The following is a 10885-nucleotide window of genomic DNA, read 5'->3' as shown; positions in this document are numbered from 1 at the left end:
AGAAAATCAGGCCTCGATTGGGGCAACACAGTGGCTCAGTGGTTAGCACTGCAGCCTTGCAGCACTGGAGTCCTGGGTTCAAATCCCGCCAGGAACAACATCTGCAAGGAGTTTGTATGTTCTCCTTGTGTTTGTGTGGATTTCCTCTCATTCTACAAAGACATACTGATAGGTCCCCCATGCCCAGGACCGACACACATGGTTGCCATCCTTACATTAGAAGCACATTGAGCACTTGCATCACTAGTGATTGAGTCGCTCATTGCCGTTACTGGTGTGAGTCATATTGGTAACGTCACAGCAAGCTCCGGAGCAGAGCGGTGGGTGATGAATGAAGCCCACCCCTCAGTCTTGGGGCACCACTAACTGCAATAATCTTACTTCTAAAGTAAGGATCGTACCCATGGCCATGTATAGGCATGAGTCCTGGGCAGGGGGGACCAGCATGCAGTGCAGTATATAATACAGGTCAGTGGTTCTCAACCATGGCAGGGCAGGCACCAATGCTCTAAGACCAGTGATGGCGAACCTTTTACAGACCGAGTGCCCAAACTGCAACCCAAAACCCACTAATTTATCACAAAGTGCCAACACGGGAATTTAACCTTAATAATGTGCGGATTCACAATTGCGGACAGTTACAGACCTGCAAAATATGGTCATGTGAATGGGGCTTTATAGAGCTTTCTGCTTCACAGTGACCCTCACACAGTACAATCTGCTCCACTGTGGCCCCCACACAGTATAATCTGTTGCACAGTGACCCGCACACAGTACAATTTGCTCCACAGTGGCTCCCACACAGTATAATCTGTTGCACAATGGTCCCATCACAGTACAATTTGCTCCATGGTGGCCTCCACACAGTATAATCTGTTCCACAGATGGGTGCCCAAAGAGGGCTCTGAGTGTCACCTCTGCCACCCATGCCATAGGGTTTGCTCTAGACAATATATTGATTCCTCAACTCATGTAACCTGCATGACCATCACCCCCGTACACTCCTATACTAGCCCTCTGTATAGCGTCATCATTCATCAGTAGCTTTGAGGGCTCAGAACTGCTGACCAGAACCTCCTAGGTCCTGATGCAACATCTGAGGCCCCTCTCTACCCTGTGCCATTTAGAAAAGTGGTATATTTTGTGTGTGGGTCCCAGTAACAACTTCTACCGCTGAACCCCTGTTGCCTGACATAACCCCATTATTACAGGGGTTTCCAGAACTTTTTAATGATCACCTACCCTGTGGAGAGGTCACCAATTGAAGATCCATAAAGGGATCAACACCGTCGGAAAGTGAAAGGCAAACGCGGGTGTCTACGTTACACTAGTCCGCCATATTGTCTTTAGAGGCATACCGCCACCTTTGCGGGTAAGCCAAGTGCATATGAATTTATACACACTGTATTATAGAAGTCTGTATGCAGTGAGCTCCCCCTAGAGGTGACTTCAGGTTGTGTTATGGCGAGCAGATGACAAGGGATCCAAGGCAGTGTGTGTGTGCTGGATGTAGTGTACAAGCTGCAGGTATACGGTAAGAAATGACACACAACAGCGCTTAGAGAGTACATTTCCAATTTATTACCTATTATTTTACAGATATTAATATTCATATTTGTAGAACTGGCATCACAACCCAAAGTGTCAGCAGTAACCCATGTACTGACAAGCAGGTCCATCAATACCCATCTTTTCCCCTCTGATAGCGAAGGGCGACAAAGCAACTAGAACCACGAAAGAAACGCCTCATTTGGAAAGTATATACTGTATATATAAAAAGATTAAAATAATACTCATCCAGCACAAATTTTAGGCAATCCTGATTGGTTTTCTTTTATTTTTTCCCCATTATTTTTTTATTTTTTTTGTTTTTTCATAGAGCTCTCTCATAGTCTATCCTATTTCCCATATATACACAAACCTTTGTACATCCCTTGTCCTTTGGGACAAAATACCTGAAGGGAAAAAACACTTTTGGAAATTTATAAAATAAAATAGAAAAAAAAAAAAAAAATTAAAGGAAGAAAGAAATAAAAAATATTTGTGGGAAATGCGCCATAATAACATAATAATAGAGGATAAGGCCTGAGTGGGTTTGCGTCAATAGAAGCAGATGGTATGGAGAAAGGTCCGGCCACTTTTGTCTTCAAATTCCTGTAGCAGTTCATCTATCTCGTTCTCCATGTCGTCTGTGTGTTGTATCTGGAAGAGAGAGGCGGACATTGTTACCCCGGTCCATGCACAATACTATACTGGTCTATATGGCACTTATAGAGTATACTGTATATCTGGCTGACTATGCCTACCGACCGATGCCCAGTGCTCGGCCAAACATATGCCCGTGGATCTCGCTCTAGCTTTTTGACTGGTTTTGTGACACAAGTGACACTCATCCTCTATCCAGGGCATAGGGGGTAATCGTCAGTTCGCTAGGGGGTTGCCCTCCGGATCTGAATGTTTCCCTGAATGCTCCATGTGGTGGGCATCTAGGGCATTCACACCAGATAGGTCTGTACTTTAAAACCAAGGGAATGCATGGCCAGGGTTTACAAGACTTCAGCCCTTTCTGATATCACTGCTATCCCCATTAAAATGTCACACAGGAGCCATTCCTTCTCAGATTGGCAAGTGTGTGATATTGTGGCCACTTCTGGGGTAACGATAATGGCGGAGGTGAATGTACAGTATGTCTTTCAAGTCTTTCCACAGCAAAGAGCATAGGACAGTGATGGCGAACATATGGCACAGGTGCCAGAGGTGGCACTCAGAGCTCTCTCTTTGGGCACCCATCTTTGGAAGAGATTATACTGTGTGGGGGCCACCGTGGAGCAAATTGTACTGTCTGGGGACTACTGTGCAGCAGATTATACTGTGTGGAGGCCACTGTGCAGCAGATTATACTGTGTGGAGGCCACTGTGCAGCAGATTATACAGTCTGGAAGCCACTGTGCAGCAGATTATACAGTCTGGAAGCCACTGTGCAGCAGATTATACTGTGTGAAGGCCACTGTGCAGCAGATTATACTGTGTGGAGGCCACTGTGCAGCAGATTATACTGTGTGGAGACCACTGTGCAGCAGATTATACTGTGTGGAGGCCACTGTGCAGCAGATTATACAGTCTGGAAGCCACTGTGCAGCAGATTATACAGTCTGGAAGCCACTGTGCAGCAGATTATACTGTGTGGAGGCCACTGTGCAGCAGATTATACTGTGTGGAGGGCACTGTGGAACAGATTGGACTGTGTGGGGGTCACTGTGGAGCAGAGTGTACTGTGTGGGGGTCACTGTGGAGCAGAAAGCTCTATAAAGCCCCATTCATATAACCATATTTTGCAGGTCTGTAATTGTGTGCAGTTGTGCATCCGCACAGTATTAAGGTTAAATTGCTGTGTTGGCACTTTGAGATAAATTAATGGGTTTTGGGATGAAGTTTGGGCACGCTGTCTTTAAAAGGTTCACCATCACTGCCATAAGACAAAAAAACAAAACAAAACAGAACCTGTGCAGGTTTTTAAATGGAGAAAAGAGTGACTTCACAATAGGCTGGCACTCTTAGCGCACAAAGAAGGGTGTCCTAGCAGGTCATAGAACCAGGGGCTGTCAATGCTGCAATGGTCTGATCTACGTCTACCCTGGCTTTACTGATCTAACCGTGTCTAACCCTGAAACAAGAACCTGAGGTAGAGAAACTGTGTCCTTGAGAGATGCCAGTAAAGGACAGCAGATTAATAGACTCTACTAGTTCATAAATTAAGATATGAGGGAGTTCTGGAAAGAATAGTCGTCCCGGGTGCCAAGACTACTGCAGGCATCCTCATGGCACACACAGTAAGCAGTGTGGGCTCGATACTGCCAAGTAGTAATAAAGCATTACAGCCGGGGGGCAGGGGGCTACGCTGTTATACTACTGACTATATTCACACCCCTAAAACATCTGCAGACAATGAGGTCAACACTTGTCATCACAGTTTGACAATAGCTCACTGGGCAGAGGTTAATGGTGAGGGATTGAGGCGTACGCAGGCCTCTGCACAGGGAGGAACTCAAGGAAAAAATTGGAGCAGACAAGGTAACAATTTGGCAGGAAGTTTTTGCAAGTTTTCACATCTCTTGCCACTTTTGGCAATTTTTTTTTTTTTTGCGTCCTGCTGTGATCTCTCCCTCCCTTTAAAACAAGCGGTGGCAGAATCTACTGCTGATTCAGGGGTGGAATTTTCCCCCAAATCCATGACAAATTCACAGTATCTGATGGAGCCTGGACAACTCTGCCGTGTATCTGAACTCAACTAAAATACAAGATATGGTAACACAGCTGTAGTACCCACTTAGGCCAGAAGGTGGCATAGACCTCCAAAAGCTTTACAGAACACTTTTTGTGTATAAGGCCTCATGCACTTTTTTGTTTCTCAAAATGGAGGTGTACTGTGCCTGTGTGCAAGTATTGGATGCAGTATTACGGATTCATCCTCCTACCCCAGACTGTAAGCTCTGGCAGACAGGGCCCTCACTCCTATTGTGTGAACTGACATTACTAAGGTCTCATCTTGTCTGTACATGAACCTTACGGTCCATAAAGTGCTGCGGAATATGCAGGTGCTATATAAATAAATCTGCTAAACTTTGGGGAATATTAGATTTAGAAAACACAAGACTTACACATTGGCAAAGTTCACAAATTAAGAAAGCTCCTAGTGTGGCCTCTTCGTGATTATCCTGGATGTCGACATTGATGACGTGCACGGGCTGACAGGTCTCCTGCTCTCTGGAGTTCAAGTCTGTGGAACAAATAATCTGGATTCAGATCATCTAGAAATACTGACCAATGCACATATCTATCATATAGCAGTAATGTTATTCCATGGAGGCTTCTGTAGTAGCAGATTATATAATATACTAACATTTCCTGCAACTTAGTCTGCAATAGAGGAGAGAATCTGACCTCTGATATATAGGTTATATGATAGAGGAGAGAAGCTGAGCTCTGTGATATATAGGGTTATATGATAGAGGAGAGAAGCTGAGCTCTGTGATATATAGGGTTATATGATAGAGGAGAGAAGCTGAGCTCTGTGATATATAGGGTTATATGATAGAGGAGAGAAGCTGAGTTCTGTGATATATAGGGTTATATGATAGAGGAGAGAAGCTGAGCTCTGTGATATATAGGGTTATATGATAGAGGAGAGAAGCTGAGCTCTGTGATATATAGGGTTATATGATAGAGGAGAGTAGCTGAGCTCTGTGATATATAGGGTTATATGATAGAGGAGAGAAGCTGAGCTCTGTGATATATAGGGTTATATGATAGAGGAGAGAAGCTGAGCTCTGTGATATATAGGGTTATATGATAGAGGAGAGAGGCTGAGCTCTGTGATATATAGGGTTATAGCAGGGGTAGGGAACCTTTGGCTCTCCAGCTGCTGTGAAACTACAACTCCCAGCATGCTCCATTCACTTCCATGGGAGTTCCCAGAACAGCAGAGCCAGTATGCATGCTGGGAGTTGTAGTTTTGCAACAGCTGGAGAGCCGTACGTTCCCTACCCCTGGGTTATATGATAGAGGAGAGAAGCCGAGCTCTGTGATATATAGGGTTATATGATAGAGAAGCTGAGCTGTGTGATATATAGGGTTATAGGATAGAGGAGAGAAGCTGAGCTGTGTGATATATAGGGTTATAGGAGAGAGGAGAGAAGCTGAGCACTGTGATATATAGGGTTATATCATAGAGGAGAGAAGCTGAGCTGTGTGATATATACAGTAGGGTTATATCATAGAGGAGAGAAGCTGAGCTCTGTGATATATAGGGTTATATGATAGAGAAGCTGAGCTGTGTGATATATAGGGTTATAGGATAGAGGAGAGAAGCTGAGCTGTGTGATATATAGGGTTATAGGAGAGAGGAGAGAAGCTGAGCACTGTGATATATAGGGTTATATCATAGAGGAGAGAAGCTGAGCTGTGTATATATACAGTAGGGTTATATCATAGAGGAGAGAAGCTGAGCTCTGTGATATATAGGGTTATATGATAGAGGAGAGAAGCTGAGCTCTGATATATAGGGTTATATGATAGAGGAGAGAAGCTGAGCTGTGTGATATATAGGGTTATATGATAGAGGAGAGAAGCTGAGCTCTGTGATATATAGGGTTATATGATGGCGGAGAGAAGCTGAGCTCTGTGATATATAGGGTTATATGATAGAGGAGAGAAGCTGAGCTCTGATATATAGGGTTATATGATAGAGGAGAGAAGCTGAGCTGTGTGATATATAGGGTTATATGATAGAGGAGAGAAGCTGAGCTCTGTGATATATAGGGTTATATGATAGAGGAGAGAAGCTGAGCTCTGTGATATATAAATCCTGACAGGACTCCTAAGCAGACTGAGAGTCCTGCTTACACCCGCCCATCAACAGTGATTGACAGCTCCTTCTGTATCAGGGTGTATACACAGAAAGCTGTCAATCACTGGGGTGGGGGTGGAGATGAGCAGAATTTTTTTTGCCTTTCCTAGCAGTTCCACCATGACCACTAAGACAACAAATTAAGGAATGAAGCAGGGCTGAATTCTGGACCCGAAACATGCTAAAAAGTGGAGAATTCCTTTAGCTCCTTGGCAAGGAGATGCACACGTATGACATATCTCCACCTGCTCCGGACATGGCGGGTACCAGCTAGTTTATACTTCTGTACGGCTTCTGTGACAATACAACTCCCAGCATGTAGATTGTCTTTGTTGTTCTTGGAACGCTCATGCTGGGGGTTGTAGTGTCACAGCTGCCATAGTGCCAAAGGTTGCAGAGCCCTGGTGGTTCAGCGTAGAGATGCAACCTCGGCTACCAAGGGATATCACCAGGTTGCCATCTTGCTACAATAGCTAAGACTATAGATAAGAATGAGCGCCGATATGTTCTTACCTTCCACTACTTGATCATAGACTCTCTCCTCGCAGGTGATCACCAGGTCAAAGTGGTCTTTGCAGTTCTGAAACCTCTCCGGTCGTGGTTTGATCCTCTTGTTTCTATCCAACATGTGTAAGATACCGTTCTGTGTATATCTGAATTGTCTCCAATTAAGGAACCTTGTTGGTAACATTGCACACATCTATACATACAATACATTACATATCCAGGACAAACCCTCATCATTGGCGACGTACTATAGGGGAGGAGGCCATATTTCCAGGCTTGGAGAAATCTAAAAATTATAAGAATCAATTCTGGGGCCTTTTCATTAGAGCGCATTAACTATTAGCGGCTGAGAATCGCCAATCTAGTGAATTGCACTTCTCAATCAATAGGAGAAAAGCTTCCGGCAAGATTCGCCTCCATGTCCTGGAATATGAAATCCGGCGGGGGCCTGGTCTGCATCTCAATGTTATGGCAAGGAGAAAGGAGGCCATTATCGTCATACATATATTCATTCACTAAGGGAGGGGGTTTAAAGGGGAAGGTACGTGATCTATCGCACAGTATTGGGTGACACTGTGTTACCATGCAATACCTGTTAAAGGGAAGGGCTACCAAAAATAACAGTCCTTGACTTGCCCTCATCTGTCAAGGTAACGGAATCAATAGCTACCATTACAGAGGTTTTACCAGAGTTAAATATTGATCACCTATCTTTACCGTTCAATGTTTTATCAGTGGGGGGGTGGACACACAGGACCCTCACAGATCAGCAGCTAAAAATAGCAGCAGTGATCGTGTGATCGCCACTTCCACTTCGCATTTGTCCAGCTGTGTCCCATTCGAGTGAATGAGGCGGACTGGCTAATTAGGGTTGAGCCAATTTTGAGATTTCAGCATTTTCCAGCCAATCCCAATTATGAAATTTGCTCGATCGCCGATCGGGATCCGATATTTCCCTGATCGCTCAACCCTACTGGCTATACGACACTGTGCTCGATCCCCAGGGATAGGCCATAAAAATGTAAGGGGAAGTTTACACAGAGTTTTTGGTCAGGATTTTGAGGCCGTATCCGCCTCAAAATCCTGACCAAAAAGACGGCTCCTATTGAAATCAATGGGAGCCGTTTGTTTTGGCTCCTGGAAAAATAAAGCGAGGTGCTCATGCCTTCAGGAGGATTCGCCTCGTGACATCCGCGTGAAGACACTCCCTCCTGCCGACTAGGCCCATTCATTTGGTCCTAATCCAGAGCGGAGTGCACAACTGGATGCTGGTGCAATTCACCGGCATCCAGTCGCAGCTACCTGTATTTTGGTATGGAACCGGAGGTGGCCTGAGGTTCCGACAGACCAGAATGGACAAACTGTTGCAAATGTGATCACCTAAGACGAAGTGAATGCCTTTAGTTGCAATTTTGAGATCAGACATGTACCATGTTCAGGGAGCACGCTTCATACATGCATGTGTCACCAGTATGGGGTTACCCCATTAAAATTGCAATATACAATGTGTTAGACTGACCGGAGGCAGATATGATATACAGCACAGGCAGATTACGATACATCGCCATGGCAAGTTTGCTACAAAGCACAGAATGAACATAAACAAAACAAACATGAAGAAAAGCAGGAAGACATTCATTGCAAAGCTTTTTCATTATCTACTAACCCCTGAGAGAATGGTCTGCGCTTAAATCTATAGGACGTGGTACAGCTAGATTATCAAATGTGCCGAATAGGCAAAAGTACACCCTCCCTATATGATGAGGGTTACATATAGCACCCAGTTATAACCGGGGAACTGATCTGAATGGTATACAAAGAATATACTCTTGGGTAAGGCCTACTTCAGTTATTTCACGTTTCCAGCTCTGCACAGGGTAAAGAATATTCACTGATGGAAAGATGTCTGACTGCTTAGGGTCCTGCGCCCTCATCTGACTGGGGTAACGGGTAACACATACGACCTGCCGCTCCATACATTCTGTATGGCAGAGCTTTCCAATCTCTGGATGCAGAAGACGGAAAGCTATCAGACCGGGTCCGGCCGTGAGCGTTTTATGCTCTCCGCCGCGAAACCATTTTTTTTTTTTAAAAAACCAGACACAGAGTACTGCATGTCCAACTCTGTGTCCGATTTTAAAAAACTGGTTTCGCAGTGGAGAGCATAAAACGCTCACCGCCGCTCACAACCAGACATCTTTCAAACCCATTCAAATGAATGGGCATGAATGAGTCCTGCAGGTTTCCATCTCCTGCCTCTGTTTTGTGCAGGAAACGGAAACCTGCAGAACGGAGACCGGGCGCAGATGTGAACGAGCCCTGAATAGGGGGTAACAAAAGTGCTCGCATCTTTCACTCCTATTCCTCTTTGCCTTTTAGGTCTATAAGACAAATGTAGAGTTTTTGCAGGTACAATTAATATGCTGCGTTTTTCTGAAAATGCCGTTTTCTGCAAAGTGTAAATGAGAGTAAATGCCGGGACTGTAAAAGGGCACTTCTTACCGCTGCATTTGTACGTTTGGACTCAGTTTTACTCACTTGCCTGTTGACTTTATACTTCCGTGCAGAAATAACAGCTGCATTGGTGGAAAGGGGGGGGGGGGGGGGGGGGGGGTATAAGAAGGTCACTGTCAATACCCCAGAGAGAAAGCAGGGGTGGCTGGGAGCCACTATAACACGTCTAACTTCTGGCTCAGCAGTCATGTGATCAGGTGAATGTAGGGAGATGTGGGCTCCTATATAATGGCTCTGTTACAGGTAAAACCAGCAAGTAAAAATATGTAAAAATATATATATATATATATATATATATATATATATATATATATATATATATAATTAAAATTGTCACTAGCACACCTACTTCACAATTCCAAACCCTGTCACCTATGTAAGTAATACCATAGCAGAGGGAAAATTTTAAAACTATTTGTATTACTCAGTGCTATATTTGAAATTTGAAAATGTATATATATGTATGTTTCCTCACTGGATAAAAATAATGCAGAAATAGAAAGAAAAAAAAAAAAGTGACAAAAATTGTGAAAAAACAAGAAAAAGGTTTAGCCATGAAATCCATGCGTCATCTAGTCCCTTTCTTGCCAGTTCCATAGACTCTGAATAGAGATGAGCGAACAGTAAATTGTTCGAGGTTCGATATTCGTTTCGAGCAGCCCCTCATTATTCGACTACTCGAATATCGAACCCTATTATAGTCTATGGGGGGAAAATGCTCGTTTCAGGGGTAGGCAACGTTCGATCAAATTATACTTACCAAGTCCACGAGTGAGGGTCGGGCTGGATCCTCCGGGCAGTCTTCTCCTTGCAGCGTCCCCGCGGTGTCTTCCGGCTGTTCTCATTCACTCTGTCAGGCATCGGGCCTGGGCAGAGCCAACTGCACATGTCCGCACTACAAGCGGACATCCGCAGACGGCTCTGCCCAGGCCCGATGCCTGGCAGAGTGAATGAAGAGCCGGAAGACGCCGCGGGGAAGCTGCACAGAGAAGACTTCTAAAGGTAGGAGAAGAACCAGCGTTGATTGGCCGACTGTATAGCATTCGGCCAATCAATGCTGGTTCTTCATTGAACTTTTCCATTCGAATAGCGAGTGGTACTCGATCGAGTTCGAGTATTTCGAATATCGTAGTATTTGATCGAATACCTACTCGCTCATCTCTAACTGTGAATGGAATAGCTGAGCACATGATCCAGCTCTGCCTCACTGACACTGCTCCTCAGCATGGTTGTGAGAGACTGGAGGACCAGGGCCCTGATCTAGCGACCATCCGAGCCCCAGCAGTCGGTAAGTTCACACGGGGTTTATTTTTGGTCGGGATCCTGAGGCCGCCTCAAGTTCCGTACCAAAATACGGGTAGCTGCGACTGTACCGGTATCCAGTCACACACTCCGCTCCAGATTAGGTCTAAATGACAGGGCCTAGTCGGGAGGAGGGAATGTCCTCAGGCAGATTTG

The 10885-nt window shown here is 44.9% G+C and overlaps 1 protein-coding gene across 1 annotated transcript in view; it reads right to left on the bottom strand.

The window, feature by feature from the left end:
• Positions 1–1568: 1568 nt before the first annotated feature.
• Positions 1569–10885, bottom strand: part of SSU72 (SSU72 homolog, RNA polymerase II CTD phosphatase) — a 40871-nt gene continuing 31554 nt past the window's right edge. Inside the window, exons 3-5 of the mRNA XM_075277591.1 lie at positions 6920–7059; positions 4659–4777; positions 1569–2202 (exon numbers count right to left, since the gene is read on the bottom strand). Coding sequence (XP_075133692.1) covers positions 2101–2202; positions 4659–4777; positions 6920–7059 — 361 coding nt within the window. The 3' untranslated portion in view covers positions 1569–2100. The remainder of the gene's footprint in view (positions 2203–4658; positions 4778–6919; positions 7060–10885) is intronic.

This window comes from Leptodactylus fuscus, chromosome 6 (assembly GCF_031893055.1).
Source record: "Leptodactylus fuscus isolate aLepFus1 chromosome 6, aLepFus1.hap2, whole genome shotgun sequence".
Classification (NCBI taxonomy): Eukaryota; Metazoa; Chordata; class Amphibia; order Anura; family Leptodactylidae; genus Leptodactylus; species Leptodactylus fuscus.
The sequence above is the reverse complement of the archived record's forward strand: the minus strand, read 5'-3'. Positions and strand labels throughout refer to the sequence as shown.